Below are 20,578 nucleotides of genomic sequence, written 5' to 3'. Positions count from 1 at the left end.
AACATTATTCTCATGTCTTCATAGAGAATATATGCGACCATGATCGAGCCTCCAAGAGACCATTATAATAACTCTCATGAATGAAATGATTATGTTTCAACGAGAATAAAAGCAGGGTCGGCTCAATGGCTTGGCAAATAAAGCAATTGCTTTAGGCCTCCAATTTTAAGCAATACATCCATTATAGATTAAGGCCCCTAAGATTAATTCGCCTTGTTTTTTTGGGTAAATTTCATTTTTTCGGTAAATTAATTTGCCTTGTTTAGTTTATGATAGATTTACTTGTTTCCACAGAAGATTAAGGCCTCTAACATTAAATTGCCTAACTATAATAAATGTACTTTCCAAACTAATTTCTAAATAATCTCATTTTCCTTATTTGCATTAATTAGCCTACTCTAACATAACTAATTTCATAAGGGCCCTAACATTAAATTACCTAACTTAATCTATAATAAATTTACTTGCCAAACTAATTCCTAATAAAACTCATTTTCCTTATTTGCATTAATTAGCCTACTCTAACATAATTAATTTCATATAGTCACTCACATTTAAAATAGTTAATTTCATAAATTTTAGTTTTCTCGCTATAAACCATCAACTTATTGCTCACTTTTTCTAAAATTCCTAATTCTGCTATCCATCAACTATCCATAAATTCAACAAAAATGCTAAATAATCTTAAAGATTGTTCCTATTAATTCTCCTAACACTCACGGGTATTTAATAGCTCTTTGACAGTGTGTAACTAACAATTCATATCATTGTAAGTGTGATTTTAAGAATGTTTATTTGTGGGATCTCTCATTCTCTTTGTTCTGTTTGAATTTGTTTATCCTTTGTAATGCTCAATTAAACTAATTTTGTTCTTCTACTCATATGTTTTTTTATTGAGTAACTCGTCAAATTTTCTCTTAATTTCTCCCTTGACTTTCATTTTTTGGTGATTTTTCTAATAATTTTTACTCTTATCTTGATTCAAGAAAGAAAAAAGTCGTTGAAAATGATTCAAATAAAATGTAAGGAGAAATTTATTATAAAATTTTAATTATTAATTTACAGTCATTTAAAATAAAAATTCTATGTTAATTTTATTAACCTGTTATACTGAAATAAAATAGGTTTTTAAAGGCCTTATGTAATTTTTTTGCTTTATGCCACCAATATTCAACCAAGACTCCCCCCAATTACCACAAACAAGGTGGCCTAATGGTTAAATTTCAAGCGCTCCACTTGAACATTACGAGTTCGAACCTCATTGAGGACGTGGAGCTCGCCACCATGTGGGTATATTATGAGATTGTAGTAGCCAGCCCATAATATTTGATCCAGTGCGCCTTAGACTTAATCCACTAGTATGTTGGTGGGATTGTGGTAATTAAGTTGAGTAAAAGTCTCAGCGAGCTATTGCGAAATGAACATTTTATGGCGGTTAGATTCCCTTAATTGGGACAGTCACAGCGGATCAATAACCTGATCTAGCCTTTAATCCAGCAAAAAAAGACTCTGCCCCTATTAAAATCTTGGATCCATCCCTACATGCCATCCGAATACTTAAAGTGAGCTCTCGCTCGTGGATTTGTCTCACTAGCTAGCCCTCGGTAAGCATTCCGTCAAGGATTTTTGCTTCTTCTGGCTTATATATAATAATTCCGTCATACGTCTAATAATAATTCCGAAGGTGCAACTTGATATTCGAAAGTCTAATTAACTAGTAAAAGTAAAACTCTCTTAATGTGGAATTCTTTCATTTGTAAGACTCAAATTCGAAACTTTATCTAAAGGGAATAAGCGTCGAATTATTTGAATTAATCACATTAATAAAAATTAATTAATATACTCATTTTCTACTTTCCGTATAATTTTTTTGACTGTTTAATCTTCTTGACCGATCACTTCTCTCCTCAACAAACCCGAGGCCTGATTTCGTCATATGCCCCATCAAGGATAAATTAAAACACCTCATGGTAAAGAAAAATAATTAATTATTACTCGTAATAAACTATATAGATATATATAAAGTAATTACTTTTATATTTTTTTCTTTTATTTTATAAGGCTCAAAGAGGGTTTTGGTTTGAATTGACGTTTTCCTTCCTACCACGGGAGGACATTATTTCAATTATTTGCTTTTGGGCCGTGCAACACGCGCGGGTTATAAACAAAAATGTACAATAAAACAATTGAATTTATAAATATAAAATCAGAAATCGAATTCAATAATACATATGAATTAAACTACTCATTAATCTCTGTTGTTCATAAGTTTATTAAATTGATATTATTAGGGGATAAATGAGAAAAAATAAAAATTCTAAAAACATTTAGAAGAATGGTATACATAATCAAAATATATCATTCTATCTCTCGAACATAAATTAAATAAATATCAGTAAAAAAAATATATTGATTTACCTAATTTTGGAAAAAAATGATACAATTCACTTGGTTACTTGAAATATTGATTGGTTACTTGAAATATTGATTCATGATATGCTTGAAAATACGTGGGGAGTGTTGGGGGGGTGGGTGGTGTTGGGGTTTGGGTTTGGACCATGAATTTAGTCCATCAACGCGTTCAATTAAGCCAGGACCACGATCATGTTAGTTTGTACTGTTTAAACAATTTGGGCTTGAAATTTTAGTGGACCGACAGAACTGGTCCACATGGTCTAAGCCCACAAACCCAAGGCAGGCAGATAGGTGCGCGGGCCGACAAATGTGGATGAGATGGATGGGGATGGATGGATGGATGGGAATTTACTAATATCCCTACAAATGTGGACAGCACTCATTTCCTTCACGTGGTTAACATCCAGTATCGAGGAATCCAGGTGAACCAGGATCGGATTTTTCTCCTAATCAATAGCTGGACATTTCTCCGTAACCATGGCTGGATTGTGCTCACTTATTTCTTTAATACTGAGATTATGAGAATCTGATCATACGGTTTCGGACGGCATAGTAATTGGTCCGAACATAATACACACATGGAAAACAAGCTGTCGTCTTGTCGCCAATATATGGAGGACGGGAATTACATCATCGAGGTCCCCTTGTTGCTTAAGAGATTCTTCGGTGATCCTATCTCGTCACGTGACGTGAGAAAGTACCAATTAAATTGTAATAAACAGAATAATGTGTGCTAATCACTCGATTAATTATGATGAATATTTTTAATTAAAATAATCTTATATGTTCTTCCTCACCACATTATTGTGAGGAAGGACCATTTAAAATTTTCTCCTTGTTGCTTACATTGCCGCCGCGATGTACCGAACAGTTATCTGATTCGGTCCAAGGAGTGGTTGGTGCGTGTTTATGTTTTAGCAGAGCTTGCCATTTTCAGTTCTTATGAGGCCATGTTTCCTCTTTCAGTTGCGAGGAATTAGATGATCTTTCTCCATTTCATTCTCCTATTATTAGAATTTCCGGTTTGGAAATTGCTCGAAGTTAAATTAGTGTAAATCAGATTCTAACTACGACTTGCGGCACACCTCCACATCACCTGATGTTTGGAAGTTGAACTTGATGCGATGATACGATTCGAGGTCATTATGCTAGTAATCACATTATATATCCAGAGTCATGCATTATGCTTCGGTATTCCTTGATATCCGATCGCAACAAGTAATCCACGACTACCAGGCTCCAAGCACTGAAAATGAGACATATATTGTAACGGATCGGATTATACTCTATACCCCTTATGGAACTTACGAGTATATAATACAAATATCGGAATGCTTATTGTATTTTTTTACGAGTTACCTAACCGGTAGAAATTCTTGGCTTCATCCCTGAATACAATTGTTGGCTTGGCTCCTTTTGTCCGTCCGTTGCAGCAGATAAGAATGGAAACTTGCTAACAAAACATATGACATATAAGAGATGCACAGTCTTTATCATAATCATATTGACGCCTGCTATGTCGTCGCCCCTGCCACCGCCGCACGTGGTCTTCTTCCCCTTCCCTGCCCAGGGACATGTCAACTCCATGCTGAAGCTCGCCGAGCTAATGATCCTCAGCCTCCCCAGCGACCTCGAAATCAGGGCCACCTTCGTCAACACCGAGCACAACCACCATCGCCTCCTCCAGTGCTCCGATGTTGCTTCCCGCTTCGCCAGCCACCCCACCTTCCGCTTCAAGACGATCTCTGATGGCCTCCCGCTGGAACTTCCCCGGACTGAAGAGCAGCTATTAAAGATGTTTGAGTACTTGAAACTGACTGCGAGGGATGTCGTACGAGAGGTGACGGTACCGGGGACATGCATCATAGCAGACGGGTTCTTGAACTTCTTGATCAATGCCGGGGAAGAGACCGGAACTCCAGTGGTCATGTTCCATGCGATCGGCGCTTGTGCATTCTGGACCTATTTCTGCATCCCCCGGCTCATAGAAGCAGGGGAGCTTCCCATCCGAGGTAATGGTATATATATGTAATTATGGTATGTCTCTTTTCTTTTCTTTTTTTAAGAGTAAGAACACCAAGGGCCGTTTATTTTTCCAGTTAAAATCACAAAAATTTTAACTTTAACTTTTAACTCAACACACTAAACAATAAAAACACGCATTTCCAAAGTCAAATTTATAATTTCATCTCATTTGTCATTTTCCACAATCAAAATCAAAGTTACTTTAACTATGAAACCAAATGCACTGTTAGTATCCTCATTTTATCAACTAAAGACTAATTCCACAACGTGCCGTTAATGCCACTGAATTAGGGAGGCGGCGTTATATGCAATACTAATACTGAATATTACGAGTAGATTGATTTCAAGCTTTTCGTTGTGTAAGGAAATGAAGAATTGAACAGGACCATAACAACAATTCCGGGAATGGAAGGTCGCCTTAGGTGCAGAGACCTGCCTCCGCTGTGGCGAGTCGCTAACCCATTTGACTCGCTCCTAGACTTTGGCACGACCCAGATCCGAGATGCCCCCAAGGCTCGAGGTCTCATAATTAACACCTTTGATGCCTTAGAAGGTCCAATCCTGGGTCACATTCAAGCCCATTGCCATAATATTTACACAGTGGGTCCCCTCAACGCACACCTCAGGTCCCGGCTCTTGGCCACAAAGGCCGCATCACGTTACTTCTTAAACAGCCTCTTGGAAGAGGATCGGAGCTGCCTCGAGTGGCTCGACAAGCAGCCCCCGAGATCGGTTGTCTACGTGAGCTTCGGAAGCATAGCAGTCTTGAAAGGGGAAGAGCTAATGGAATGTTGGCACGGCCTCCTTAATAGCAAAAGTCGGTTCCTTTGGGTGGCCGGGTTCCGTTAAGAGTCAGAGTGAGATCTTTTCCTTAACCGCGGTACCATGATAGCTTTACTACGCATAAAATTCAATGTACTAATTCATTTTTCAACCAGATGAGATTGTCGCGGAGCTAAAGGCATCAACGATTACTATGGACAGGGGATGCATTGTCGACTGGGCTCCGCAAGAGGAGGTCCTGGCCCACCCAGCAATCGGAGGGTTCCTAACGCATAGCGGGTGGAACTCGACGATGGAGAGCATAACAGCCGGGGTCCCGATGCTGTGCTGGCCATATTTTGCGGACCAGCATCCCAATAGTAGGTTCGTGAGCGAGTTCCTCGGGGTCGGTTTGGACATGAAGGACATGTGCGATCGGACCATAGTCGAGCGGATGATCAACGATCTGATGGTGGACAAGAGGGATGAGTTGCAAAGTTCAGCTGCAGAGAAGGTTAGGTTAGCCAGGGAAGCCGTGATAGAAGGTGGGTCCTCCTGGGTTAATCTCGACAGCTTGATTGAAGACATAAGAAAGATGACTGTGGGGAAGCAATAGGAGACACACACATAATTCCAATTAGAGTAGAGTTGAGGACACGGATCTAGGTACTTCTGCACTGTCAACTCTCATACATGAAACTAGGAAGTTATGGATTCGATCAATTGGTATTTTACCATTTTTTACACGGTCAATATTGTTTTAAAACTAACTTTGATATCAATACCTCTAATTATTTTCATAGATGATGATATTTATATGTCAATCCTAGACTCAGATATTTTCATATTTGAGTTGTGAACATGCATAGATAGCTGCATTATATCTTTTGCCTAATCATAGCAGCATTTCATATATTTTATCTTTTAATGAGAGTCTATAGTATTGTTTCTTCCTGTTACAATGAAAGCCTTAAATTTTTCATCTATTCGTAAAAAAAAGGCTATATTCATACGGTTCTAAATAGAAGTGATATTCCAATGAAACAGTCTACTTGGTGCGAATCAAATCGCATTCTTGCACACAAACATTGATGGAATCAGTTATGGTATGAAAAGACATAAAGCTTTATGCATCTTCAGCTTGGGGCCACTTGGAAACCGAAGTTTTCCATATATACAATAATACACATGAGTTTTTGTGGGACAAGTCCATTTCTTGACGTACTCTTTTTTAGCGTGAAATATGGGCCCGAAATCCGAGTGCATTAAAAAAAACCTTGTGGTATGCTGCACAACAGCATTTGGTATGAACCACAGTTGTACACATTCCTTACGGCCGATCCTATGAACAACATTTCACTAACGTACTAATCTCACTCAGGTGTCAGCGTTGCTCTAGCCACCTTCAGTGAATTTATTTTTTAATCTGTTAACCATAAAGAAAACAATAAATCCAATAATAATTGATGTGCTAATTAGACACATAGGTTGCGTTTGGTTTCATAGTAGGATTTTAAAATCAGATTTTGATTTTGATTTTGAGTGGTATAAATGGGGTCCACCCTTTGACTTTGTATGAGTTATGTTGTTTTGTTGTGGAAAAAAGTGGTATAAATGGGGTCCACTCTTTGACTTTGTATGAGTTATTTTGTTTTGTAGTGGGTAGAGTTAAGTTAGAATTGTGATTCTAAAATAATATTGGGAAACCAAACAGGCCCATAATCATCGGGAAGTTCTATGGATTTGGTTGAGACCCTTAGCTCTTTGTGACGCTATATACTACATTGGCACAATTATATGATATCATCAGACCCCATCATAGTAATACTTTTTTCTCGATTACTATGATTACAGAAATTGGAAGATGTAACTCACCATAAACATGATCACCATAAGAAGAGAACCAGGTACATAAAATGCATCCTGCACATATAATTAATTCATCTGCCTATCCAACACGTGACACTATGTACGTATCCGGCGGGGGGCGGGGTAGGGTGGTGGGTGTGAACTTCAATTATAATGTGGTTTCGTTTCTTAACTTCAATTATACTGCTTTATCACTCATCCAATAAATTATTGCTATAGATTACTAATTGAAAAGCCATCTAAGTTCACCTTTAGTCTCCCCATTTGTCTCTCAATATATACAGAGACACATCTTTGAGCAAAACGCCTGTCTCATCAGAAGAACTATGGCCGACGGTGAGTGCGAAAAGGTCCACATAGTAATGTTCCCATGGCTAGCCTTTGGCCATATGATCCCGTACATGGAGCTTGCCAAGCTCATCTCCCAGAAGGGTCACCGTGTTTCCTTCCTTTCAACCCCTCGGAACATCGACCGTCTCCCTAAGCTCCCTCCAGAACTGGAGAACCTAATTGACTATGTGAAGTTCCCGTTGCCGGCCACAAATGACCTGCCCGAGGATGCCGAGGCCACCAGTGACCTGCCATATGATGAAGTCCAGTACCTGAAGAAGGCATACGACCGGCTCTGCGACCCCGTAGCCCGGTTCCTCGAGTCTTCGTGCCCGGATTGGATTCTCTACGACTTCGCCCCTTTCTGGGTAGGCCGGATAGCTAGAGAGCAGGGCATCAAGACGGCCTCGTTTAGCATTTTCATAGCGGCTTTCTTGGGCTTCGTTGGCCCTACATGGGCAATAATGGGAGGAGACTACCGGAAAACACCCGAGGACTTCACGGTGGCTCCATCTTGGGTCCCATTCCGGACAAACGTGGCATTTCGGTACTTTGAGATCAAGAGGATTTTCGACGTCCTTGAGGCTAATGCGTCGGGAGTGTCCGACTTCTATCGGTTTGGGACTGGTCTGGAGAGCGCTGACATTCTAGCCGTGAGGAGCAGCTGCGAGGTCGAGCCGGAGTGGCTCAAGCTACTCGAGGAGATCCACCAGAAACCGGTCTTCCCGGTCGGTCAGCTCCCCCCGATGGATTACCTCGGAGAGGAGGAGACTGGCACATGGCAATGGATAAAGGACTGGCTGGACCTGCAAAAGAGAGGCTCCGTCGTTTACGTGGCTTTCGGGAGCGAGGCGAAACCGAGCCAGCTCGAGCTCACCGAGATCGCCCTCGGACTGGAGCAGTCCGGGATGCCGTTCTTCTGGGTCCTCAAGACACGGCGAGGTTCATCGGATAAGGATAAGATCGAACTGCCGGATGGGTTCGAGGAGAGTGTGAAGGGGAGGGGGGTGGTTTGTACGAGTTGGGTGCCTCAACTCCGGATACTCGCCCACGACTCGGTCGGCGGGTTCTTGACTCACTCCGGTTGGACCTCAGTGGTGGAGGCACTGAGCTTGGAGAGGGCCCTTATACTGCTCACGTTCTTGGCGGATCAAGGGGTGAACGCTCGGCTTTTGGAGGAGAAGAAATCGGTTACACGATCCCGAGGAGCGACTGGGACGGATCGTTCACGGGGGAGTCGGTGGCCGAGTCGCTCAGGCTGGTGATGGTGAAGGAAGAGGGAAGGATCTACAGGGAGAAGGCGAAGGAGATGAAAGGGGTATTCGTGGATGCACAACTTCAAGATCAATACGTAGAAAATTTACTGAATTATCTAACAGCAAATAGACCTAAGAGGTGCACCTGATAGGGTGCGTAAACCTAATTATCGGGTTATGATCAACCTTTTCTTTTAATTTCTTTTGGATGATGTAATGTGTGCTCGAGTTAAGAAAATTTGACAGATGTTGTACCGACAACAAGGTCATCGGGATATTGAGTATTACACAATGTCGATTATCTAAGTAAATAAGTACATTAACACTAAGAATATGCTAATTATCCATTGAGTTATTGAAAATCATAAGCATATGAATTGAATAAAATGCTAAGCATATCATTGATTCAGTTGTTTTATCCTTTTAACTGGTCTTACTAATTGTCAGTAGGCATTGAAAGCTTTATCGGCTACCCTAAGATCATATCATATTCCGAGTTAGCAGATCGTAGAAGTAGAAGGTGCACATGATTAATATGCATATGTTTCTTTTATTGTTCAACCTTTATTGCACTTCTCTAAGGTTCATTGGCATATTAAAAAGAGATGGTGAAAATAAGTACGGGAAATCTATTTGATAAAAATCGGTCAAGCGGAATTTACTTTGTAGGGCCTCTCACTTAATTTATTTTGCGCATCTGCCATTTTTCGCGAAGTCAAATTAGGGTAGAGAGAAAAAAATATAATACGGTGAAGCGCGTTCTTGTGATAGGATTATCCGTGCCTTTTTATTATTTTTGAGGATTTTTATTTTATTATATTAACTATATAGATCTCCTTTACGATTGAAAAAAATTAATAAGTCACATAGAGATTTTATCAATAAATTAAGTATTTTTAAGTTCGATTCTCACTAAAATTCTTCTCCTTTAGTTAGATTCATAAATCTCTTTTACATTAAATAAATAAACACACACACAAAGAGCCACATAGCCAAAACGAAAAATATACCTGTTGGGACGAGGAAAACCATTATTATTGGATTCTCATTGTATTCCCCAAAATTCGTAAGTGTTGATCAAAGGAGAAACGACATCACCATTTTTATTTAGTAAGATGCGAAAATGGACGATGGGACTTTATTTTTCAATGATAATAGAGATTCTTATTTTTCAATGATATCTCACAATCAAACACAAGTATCGTAATTGCGCATATTTATGTATTTCATATTATTATAATTAGTATTTTATGGAGTGGTATTTCATCTTTTAATTTTCTGTTTAATTGCATTTTCTATTCATTCCGATCAATGAAATACATATTTTTCTTATTTGTGTTTCCACCAAGCAAACAAACACAATTTTATTAGAAATTTCAATTCAATCTACTAATAACTTTCACTTGTTCTTTCCTAATTGCTTTCCAGCGAACCAAACATAACATAATAATGTTATAGACATGATATTATTGATCTGACTCGTTGTTCATTGTCAATCGAAGAATCACTGAGGATTCGAGAGCATTCTAAACTTGGTAACAACAGTTTATGAATACCCGATAGAGAGGGTCGTGGGACCAACTTTTTTTTGCTCGTGAATCTGCCCTATTTGGATTCCCAAACAATTGATTTTAACTTTAACTTTAACTTTAACTCAACACACTACATAACAAAAATACACGTTTCTCAAGTCAAATTTATTATCACATCTCATTTGTCCTTTTCCACAATCAAAATCAAAATTACTTTAACTCTGAATCCAATCGCACCATTAAGGATTCATTCATAACACGAAAAGAGTAAATGATAAAATGCTCAAGAAATCGAAGATTACAATATTAGAATAATTTGATCCCCCTTGGCATAGTACATAGGAAAATTTTAAAGTGAAACACCAAACAGTATAATGACAGATACAATGTAGCAACACTTCAAAGTTCCGGTTAAAACCCTCTACCGTCACAAATGGATTCCGATAGAACTAGGGGAGGGTTCTCAAGCCATAATTCCATGTAAAACTCAATACTTTAATGCTGATGTTTTGAATCGACATCAAAGCAAAGCAGGGGGTCTTGAGCTGTAATCAGGCATCGAGAACCTTGACAGAACTGTTCCCACAGAGCCTAGGCCAAAGAGGACTGTCTGACCAGTTTAGTAGGCCGGAGAAGACACCTGGCTGCCAATCAATTCGGCAAGGCCGGGGAAGACTGTCGACCAATCCGACAGAATAGAGAAAGACACTAGGTTGGCAACCAATCCAACCTCTGCCAATCCAGTGTGCAAGAGGACACCGAAATACAAAAGCAGCCTTGTCGCTAGAGTGGGGGGTAATATTGCAGTGATCTGATTCTATTTGAGGGAGACAATTCCTTCAAGCAAAGACTAAGTTTTTTTTTTTTTTAGTTCAGCAATCAACGATTGTCCATTGATATAACAAAAATGAGTATAAGGTAAAATATTCAAGAAATATATTACAAGCACAAGAACAATATAGCATATCCACAAATATCTCTGCAAAGGAAAAAAGTGACGAGGGCAAATCCAATGAAATCAAATACAATTACAGAAAACCTTCCCGATACTATACGTCTAATCCCAACCTCTTATAACTAAATTATGCACGGACTCAGTCAATGCCGAGAAGTGGTGTCAAGTGCAATCCATATAAAACAACTATTGTGAAAAAATAAAAGATTAAAGTCAAAAGGGGTCTTGAACCGGTACTCTGCGCATGAACCTTTCACAGTTTACAACTTCTAGATTTAATCAATCAACCAAGTCCTAAACAGCCTAATCCCTAAACAATCAAATCAGAAAAGCCTAACTTCATGATCGATTATCAAAAAAGCCTAACTTCATGATCGATTCACACCAACGATTATCTATCTAGACAATCAAATCAACAAGCTAGGCTATTTTGATTGATTCAAATCAACGACTATTTTCGGGTAGTTAAGACCTGTCATAAAGGCAACGCCACAAAAGGTTGATTTTTTGTAAGCGGATGGTAGGATTATTCAGGCCAATGTTGTAATCCTTTGGTGTGAAAGGCGTGGATGTTGTCACAGGGACAGCGAGAAGCTGCAGATAAGAACCGGCATTGAAGGGGAGGAGCAAAGTGATTCGAATAGAGGGTAGATGTAGGAAGTCATCTCTATTGAGCCGCCATCATTTCTAGTCGCGTGGGGTGCGCTGCAACATGCCAATATTGCTGAAGAAAATGGGGAGCCACCACATCATCTTACATTCAAGGTCTGAGTCACTAGAGAGGGGTCGGGTGCGATTGCCCGACGGGTAGGGGAAGCCACCACCATAAATGCCCAATGGTGATCGAGAGGAGGAGGAGGGCCCTAACGACCATTGGGGCACCATCATCACCATTTCCATTGCAACCTGACCGTGCCCCCTCTAACCCGACCGGTGGAGATTAACCGACCCAAATCCATGGGAAGATGTCATTCAAATGTCGGGGGTTTGCTCAGACAAACAGATCAAGGTAGATTGGCGTCAATCTCCCTAGATCCAAGTACTCTGACTGATAGGCGGGTGGAAGAAGCCCGATCGATGCTCGATTGGTTAGAATCGGTGTTGTTCATTGCTGCTAGATCAATGCGGAGAAGGTAAAGGATCGACGGCTCTGCAGACCATTAGAAGGGAGGAGGCAGTGTCGACGACAGGCCTCCGTCAATCCAATAGGCGAGAGAGATAAGGGGGAAGAGAAAGGGTTTGAAGGGAGGGAAGGGCCAGATGCGCCTCCAACTGGAACTGGACATGCCGGTAGCAACAAGGACTTCCGACCGTGGCCTTTGGCTTCGAGAGAGTTTGAGAGAGAAGGAGAGTTAGAGAGAGAGATATCATGATTATTTTATGCAAATATCAAATTATTGTGATGTAAATCACTCCATTTTAATGATTAATTTGACAATTGATAGGATCGTACCATGTTTAATGGACCAGACACACCTAGAAAAATACCGACACATAAGCTCGACGACGTTTTTTTTTTTTTGGTCCCCTAGTGCCATTAGGATGAATCTATGACTGTCGAGCAATATGTATTACTTAAGTTTAATACTATTTCAGTTAGATGTGATTACGAGGACTGGCAACAAGATCTCTCCTTTAAACACATGAGGAAGAGTGATTGATGAGTAAACGATTCGACTCAAAACAACTGAAGCTGCACAAATGTGGAATCCAGCTTATTAAAGAGGATCACCCGATACGTCATTCAGGCAAAACTTGCTTCCAACTATACAACAAACTTCATCATAATATACATTGGTTTTGTCTCTCCGCAGCGACAAATTCTGAGGCTTCGGCGCCAGCAGTTATCACAGCCAAGTAAAACAGAATACATCTACCAAACATTAATGATTACTCCAAGTCAGATTTAAAAAAAGGCACCATTTAGATCAACCACCTGATCACATCGGATGGCACAAACTATGTACAGTGAAAGGAGAGACTAATATATAGTTGCACAGATTTTTTAGATATCGGAGAGGCAACATACGCGTACAGCTATTTGCCTGGAGAAGTGAGCTTGCTTTCGTCAGAGTCGTGTTTTAAGGCCGAATCCCCACCCATCAACTCCTGAAAGCCCTCCACTTTCACTGGGGGAGCTCGGACCAGACCCATGCTCCTGGACAAGAATAACAGTACATGTCTAAGTATCAGTCTCATCTAAACCCCGCAGTAAGCAAAAATAAAGACATGCCATCCATTTCTCGATCCTTACTGTGCAGGCATTTGAGGGATCTGAGGAGAGCCCACTTGTCTAAACTGATTGCTAGGTTGTTGTGTGTGCATATTTGCCATGGCAGCAATCTGCTGCTGTCGGAACTGCATCTGAGGATGTTGTCTGAAGTTCACAGGATTGAAGGCATTATTGCTGTCCGTTGGCAGATCAGGTGGGTTCTCAACCTTCACTTGGACCATGGGCCTCATCTTGTCCGTGTCCATGGCCGTTCGTGAAGCTGAAACCTGCTGCTGTTGCTGGCGCCGCCGAAGCATCTCTAGCTGCTGTTGCTGGAAAGCCATGTTATGGGAGCTGAGCATCTGCTGCACTTGCGAATGAAATTGTCTAGGGATCTTCCGAATCAAACAGGGGAAAAAAGGATCCTGTTAAATTACTAGGCATACCAATGCTAACTGCAACTGATCTTCAGCAAAAAAGGGCCACAGATAATGCTAGAAGAAATTTAGAAAGACCAACAGAACAGAAGCAATAAATGCTTACTTGCTGAGGTAATCGAAGGGGGTTTGGGTGCTGTGTCTGTGCCTGTGCCTGCAATTGTGCCTGTATATCGTGCATTTGCTGGTGGCTTGGCTGGGCAAAGTTCCTTGAGCCTTCCTTGACAAGTTCAGCTAACGCCCCAAGGTTGCTGCTAATAGAAATCAACACATTATTAGAGGATCCAAAAATTACAGCAAATGAATCAACAAAAAAAATTTAAACAGAGGGTCTACATGTTCCGGACACCTAAATTCAAGGGCTATTGCAATTGAGCAAAGTTACTTCCTCACAATGATGAACATTTGAACAACTTCAGGGAGAAACTTCTTTCAGGGAATCAACAAGCTGTAATGGAATATTATAAAGATCCTGACCACATTGATCCTCACAGCAGGATCTCTACCAAAATATACTAGAAAGACCTAAAACTTAGATAAATTTTTGTAATCAAACTCTCAATGTTCAATGACAAAATGTTGGATTATGCGAAGGTGAATCTAACCAGGTGGAGACCATGACAAATAAACAACATGTTTGCAAGATTAATGCTCCAAATGCCACAACCTGTGTGTGGAAAGGATCTTACCTGTTATTAGATATCTGTAGGAACATTTTAATCAATTCGACAGCTGAACACTGCTTTTTATAGCTATCCGCAAGGACTCTCAAAATTCGACCAAGTTTACACAGATGACCAGTAAGTAATTGAGCTAAGATTTCCATTGGGACTTCGGATGCACCTTCAAAACCCAAAGTAGTCAACATGCGTGCTACCACTTTCTGAGATAACACTGAAGCTTGATCTTGGCCAAGATGCTTTCTGCTACCATCTAACATGCTCTTTGGCCGATGTGAACCCCCTCCTTGGTCTCTGTTGAGGTACTCCGGTCTTATGCCAAGTCTTTCAATCATGACAGCACTTTTGGTCGCAACCTGAGGTAAGGTGTCAAATATACCAACGAAATCCACCTTTTGCTTTTCTTCCACCCTATACGATGTTGGCAGTGCACTGTCAGGTACAGAGTTCCATGTAAAAGTCACCTCTGGAAGAAAATATGGGTCATCATCAGTTGAGCTTGTACTGTCTGCTACCGGATTTACCATGGTCATGGGATTGCCAGTGCCCTTGTACTGGTCATCCTTAAAGACTGTACGCTTCCTCTTATGTTTTTCAGCCACTTTAAGATACGCAGACATCTCATCGGGGGTACGCTGGTTTGTTTCTGGGCTCCCTACTGATGACTTATATGACCTACTTGCTCCATACTTCTCCATAAACTGATGATACCATGTCTCTGGCAGATCCTCATTCCTGAATCTATGAGACGCATCTTCCAGCTCTCTCGATCCAACGCCAAAAGACGATTTGGATTGCATCTGTATACCCCGTTCCAAAAAATGAATTAGGAAAAGAGAAAAAAAAGATCTAACTAGCCATATTTTATGGCAACTAAGCAACTGCAACGGAACTATCCCTCAATACGAACATGTCCGAATGAATCTTACTATCTGCTAATGTCTTGTTATATCATAGGTCTCAACTTTCACTCATGAAAAATGAACAGCACAAATTGAACAAATGAGAACTGAAACTACGAAACTAAAATTGCCCACGGAACCTTAGACGAAGCAGTGCTGTCTCGCTGCTGGGCTCCGTCTGGCAAGGCAGTGTCCAGAGTGAAGTACACATCGTCCCCGTGCAGCTGCAAATCTTTCGGGCATAATTCAACAAAAACATGTTAAAATGCTAGTTCAAGTTGACCTCTCGAGTTGAACAGAGAAGGCGATCTGATTCAATTCTCGCATACATACAGCTGGGATTGAGCTTCGAGATGGCAACAGAGGAGGGAACGGGAGGCAACCGGAGGAATAGAGACGCGGAGGCCTTGTCGAAGAGGAGGGCGCGAACCCTGAGCTGGAGATGGATCTGAGCCCTAGACTTGGAGCCGTCGGGACGCATAAAGTCCTCCCACGCGGCGGGGGAGGAGAGGCAATGGATGAAGACGGAGTAGCTGGAGTCCCCGAGCCACGCGCGCCACACCCCGAGGTTCTCGAGCTTCCGGGCGAGCTCGTATCCGCCGCCGTCGTCGCCGAGGAGGGCCATACCGGAGCTGAACGACGGCGCGGAGAAATCCTTTTGACCGGAGGAGTTTCGTGTCAAAATCCGACTGATCGGCGTAGGCCCTTGACGTAGAGTAGATTTAATTGGGCAGTCTCTATTGGGCTCGTTCGGCCCATTCAGTTGCCAGATCGAACTTTTTTTAGAAATTGGGCTTCGGCCCAAGATGACCTCTTTCAGAAGAAAGATGGAAATGTTAGAAAGGACTACTATCTATAAATCTACATCTATTATCTATAATCTATATCTATAAATCTATATCACCATCAATATCAAGAGTCTTCTATAATTTCTATAAGGATAAATTTCGACGATACCCCTATAATTTATAAAATGACCAACGACATCTCCTCCTTTCAAAATTATTCACACACAACTCATCCTTTCGCTAATTTCTTTTTTTTCTTTAAATCGAATCAGATTTCATTTGGATAAAAAGATAGGTAACGGGTTGATTTGTGTAGTTCCACGACATGGATTCATGTGACAAAGTGAATGTTTTCTTAACGCCACATCAGTGAAAAGAGGGGTAGTGTATAGCTAATTTTAGAAATGAGGGGTGTCACTAGTCATTTTCATAAATTATAAGAGGATATGGTCGAAATTTACCTTCTCTATAAAGTACTGTGATTTTGAGCTCTATGGTGGAGAGTATGCATGGGCACTTCTACTTATATTTATTTAATAATAAGAAAACACTGATAGACAGAAGAAACAAAAGTCTATACTAAAATTTTAGTAGTTTTTGGCATTCTAACACTATACATGTGTGACACTTGTTCTTGAATGGAGGACAATCGGCATTTTATATCACTATACTATGACCCGTCCTCCCAATTAGGATTTATTTAGGTTATATCAATAACCCGATAGTCTAAGTGCCTCATCTATTCTGTTGAATATTTATTACCTGGCTTACCCTCTCCAACCCCAACAAAATCCCAAAAAAAAAACAAAAAAAACAAAACAAGACCAACTTGTCTGTTCTTTTTATTATGAGTAACCAACTTGTCTATTCTATTTCTGGCAAACACATTGCTTTACTAATTGAAAGCTTGTGGATATGATTGGTTCAGCGAGTGTTCATTATCTTTGAGAAAACTATCAATTTGGTCCTCAAATAATTCTATTATCATTAATTTGGTCCTTCAAAGATTTATGCCCATAATATGGTCCTTCAAATGTCATATTGTCATCAATTTAATAAAACCATTAGAATTGCTTAGTTTCGTCAAATAACCTTTATAAAAGATTAAATGATAGAAAATATTTTTTTAGACAGAAGAAAAATTGTTATCTCTCAATCTCTCTCACACTCTCTTTATAAAATTCAGTATATATATGTTCATGTTGGAAATGTACGTGTCTGCTTGATTTATTTATTCTTCTTCTCAATATCAATGGGAAAGATGACTATAAATGAAGATGGAGGTGGAGGTGAAGACTATCAGGCGATTGACAGAAACACAGCACATGTGTTGGAGTGAGAAACATTGTTGATTTTTTGTTTCAACAGATAATTTTTTTCTATTTCTATTTTTATTTTTTTAATAGAAATTATTTGACGGAGTTAAGCAATATTAACAGTGTTTTTAACGGAAGATTAATTTGATTGACGAAATGATCTTTGAACGACTATATTGATTGCCGAAATCTTTGAATGACCAAATTGACGGCAATATAATTTTCAAAGGACCATATTGATGGCAAAAATTTTTGAATGACCAAATTTATGACAATGAGATATTTGAAGGGGCATAATGATGACAATATAATTTTTCAATAACCATATTGATAGTTTTCTCACTATGTTTTATGTAGTATATCTTTTCACCAAAAAATTATGTTTTATTTACTGCATATGTCCATTATATATTAATATGCCCAAGCACTCATTCCGAGGGGGAATTGGGAAGATTAGTTAATCAACCATCTTTAAAATTAATTCACGTTATGTATAATGACATATTTTACAATTAATCTTTCTTGCATTTGATTACTATTGTCATTTGATTTTACTTGATCCCGAATAAAGATTATATATGGTGATACTCTACAACTTCCTTGAAGATAATTACACATCTGCGGGTGCTCAAACATGCCCTTGTATGATAGCCATAACCTTCACTCTAGGTGCAACTTCATGCCATTAATCCTTGCAATGACCCATCGAGTAGCTTCCCTAATGCTTGCCAAAGCCTAGTTTGGTTTCTCCTAAATATCGTTCTAGTCAAAGATAAATTCTTGAACTACATAATTCCAAACTATATATGTTTAACTAGAAAAGATTGATATGATACAACTTTTCCATTGATCGTCTAACGATGAATAAGATGTCCTAGATTGTACGCAAAACAAAAATAAATAAGATGCCCAAGAGCCGAGACATTTGCCATAGTACGTAGAAGTAGTCTGTTGCAGGGGCAGAGCCAGCATAATAGCAGGGGGGGCAATTGCCCCCCCTGAACTTTAAATTTTTTATAATTTTACCCCAAAAGTATGTTTATTGTAACATTTTTTCCCCCATTGCCCCCCTAAACTTTGAATTTTTAAAATTCTACCCCAAACTTATATTTATTATAATATTTTTGCCCCCCTCGACAGAAATCCTGGCTTCGCCCCTGGTCTGTTGGAATATGATATTGTCGACTCCCGAGCATATCTAGTACTACGTGGACATATCCAATGATCCCGTGTCCAAAGTATATCCCCATGCACATATCGATCAGTTGGAACAACCAACGCAAAACCGTTATAGCTTTTAGCCCAATTCCTTTAACGAACCCGAGCTTCTGATAGGCGGAGTGTTTTGTGTTATTGGTAGGTGTCCCACTTCCCATTAGAAATGCACCAAATCCGTTGGAAAATCACGAAAGCGAAAGCTGTTTATATATAAAAAAATGTTATATATATATATATATCAAAGAAGGGACATAATATAGCGACAAATACTTTTATATGATATGATAATTAAAAAGTTTTAAGTTTGATACTCGTTATGAGATTATTCATGTCTCTTTATTAGCTATTAGGCTTTATATTTTATTATACTAGATCCGTAAACATCTCTTGTAAAAGAAATTATTTTATATTTATTAATGATATATATATATATATATATATATTTCATCCATTTCAAATGCTCGAATTGCTAATTCAATAAGAAATTTTAATTGATAATATCATAAAATTTCTATGGATTGAATTTCCGCAAAGATGAAGAGGTCGAAAATAGTGCCACTCACAAGTCCAAATCCACCATTTCTGTGCAGTTGTTGAGTGTGCGGAGAAGGTCTATCTATGGCACCTTAGTCATCTAAATCTCTTTGATGACGTGAAATATGTCGTGCAAATGCTATATGGGCTTTGTATCACGGACAAGTAACACGATTTATTAAGATTTTCAAGTTATGAATTGTAAGTCCACATCATCTTATAGAAACCCGAACTTTTCGCCCATGTTTTGCATTTAGAGGAGTTGAAAATCCTCTACATCGCATTATACAGTTTTCCAATATTAATTGGAGCTGGTGCCATAACACACACAAAAGATCGATTGGTGAACTTTCCGGATCATCACATTACAAAGGATATCGCATTATGCTTTTTCAGGCACTCTGAAGGGGGGTTTAGTTGCCATGTTATGTCACTGTTCGAAAGGTACGTCCGTAGTAGTCAAAGGAAGACTTCTTAATAAATAAAACCACCTCTGAATCTGCTTTCAACTGTATCCGTAAAATTGTCTCCATCCTATTGACTCCTTTGCGTGCAATGTGGGGTCCTTCGATGAATTCAGTTTCTCCCTAACGAGATTTTTGTGCCAATTAAAAAAAAAAATTGAATTGGGACATTGGTGAGGTTGTTGGTGGGCTCTGTTGTGCGTTTTTGGGGTTAAGTCGTCATCCCACTGTTGAAGGGTTTAGTTCACCCACTTAACCCATAGGAGGCCCTCCTCACATCAGCAAATTCTTTAATGGAATATTAGGAAAGTAATTAATAATTAAAAGGTTAATTTCTCGATTACAGAGGAAACTCATAGATCTAGTATAAGGAAATAGAAAATCTAATAAAGAGGCATGGGACCAACAAGTATTGATTTAAGCAATTCGGCGCTGGTTTTTCTTAAGTAAGGTATCGAAGTGGATTAGTCGGGATCCGTTGACTTCCGAACACCAAAGTATGCAAAAAAAAAAGAGACATGGATAGTCTGACAACGTGAATCGAACGTGAAAAAACTGCAACAGAAAGCATGTGCTATTACACTATACCGCCTAATGAAACTTAATTAAGCTTTTTATTCGGGATCTTTTTTATTTTCTTTTGATTTTCTTGGGTGAAATTTTTATTCATGCAATGTTAATGATTCTTTTTCGATGAGACCATGGTATATATCCCAACCTAGCTAACGGGTGAAACTATTCTCATTTGGACGTCGACTTGTCAATAGCTCACAAGGTTTCAGTGGATTTTAGATCCCTATAATGTATAAAAAATTTCATGTGCTAAAAGCTGAATTCACCTTTGACTAACATTTTTATGGTTGCAAGGTTAATGATTTGGATT

General features: G+C 39.4%; 2 protein-coding genes and 1 pseudogene across 2 annotated transcripts; 2 read left to right on the top strand and 1 right to left on the bottom strand.

Annotated features, from left to right (window-relative positions):
• The first annotated feature begins 3,650 nt into the window (after nucleotides 1–3,650).
• LOC116198993 lies at nucleotides 3,651–6,002 on the top strand (annotated as a pseudogene).
• A 1,193-nt stretch (nucleotides 6,003–7,195) lies between these two features.
• On the top strand, nucleotides 7,196–8,974 carry LOC116199331 (UDP-glycosyltransferase 91A1-like). Its single transcript, XM_031529649.1, is given in 2 exon segments — nucleotides 7,196–8,586; nucleotides 8,589–8,974. Coding segments are annotated over 2 exon segments (1,407 nt in total). The 5' UTR covers nucleotides 7,196–7,397; the 3' UTR covers nucleotides 8,807–8,974.
• A 3,885-nt stretch (nucleotides 8,975–12,859) lies between these two features.
• LOC116201077 lies at nucleotides 12,860–16,073 on the bottom strand. The gene is made up of 6 exons (XM_031532166.1): nucleotides 15,709–16,073; nucleotides 15,516–15,607; nucleotides 14,483–15,273; nucleotides 13,900–14,044; nucleotides 13,399–13,751; nucleotides 12,860–13,302 (listed from the first exon to the last, which is right to left on the bottom strand). Exons 1-6 carry the CDS (start codon nucleotides 15,998–16,000, stop codon nucleotides 13,182–13,184), a joined length of 1,794 nt encoding a protein of 597 aa, XP_031388026.1. The 5' UTR covers nucleotides 16,001–16,073; the 3' UTR covers nucleotides 12,860–13,181.
• Nucleotides 16,074–20,578: the final 4,505 nt, after the last annotated feature.

Source organism: Punica granatum, chromosome 3 (genome assembly GCF_007655135.1).
Source record: "Punica granatum isolate Tunisia-2019 chromosome 3, ASM765513v2, whole genome shotgun sequence".
Classification (NCBI taxonomy): domain Eukaryota; kingdom Viridiplantae; phylum Streptophyta; class Magnoliopsida; order Myrtales; family Lythraceae; genus Punica; species Punica granatum.
This window is presented reverse-complemented; position numbering and strand designations above follow the sequence as displayed.

Coding starts and splice junctions, on each gene's coding strand:
- LOC116201077 (XM_031532166.1), bottom strand. CDS start 16,000: ATGGCCCTCCTCGGCGACGACGGCGGCGGATACGAGCTCGCCCGGAAG. Junction 15,274..15,515: donor ACAGCACTGCTTCGTCTAAG/GTTCCGTGGGCA, acceptor CGGGGTATACAG/ATGCAATCCAAATCGTCTTT. Junction 13,303..13,398: donor ATCCCTCAAATGCCTGCACA/GTAAGGATCGAG, acceptor ATTCTTGTCCAG/GAGCATGGGTCTGGTCCGAG.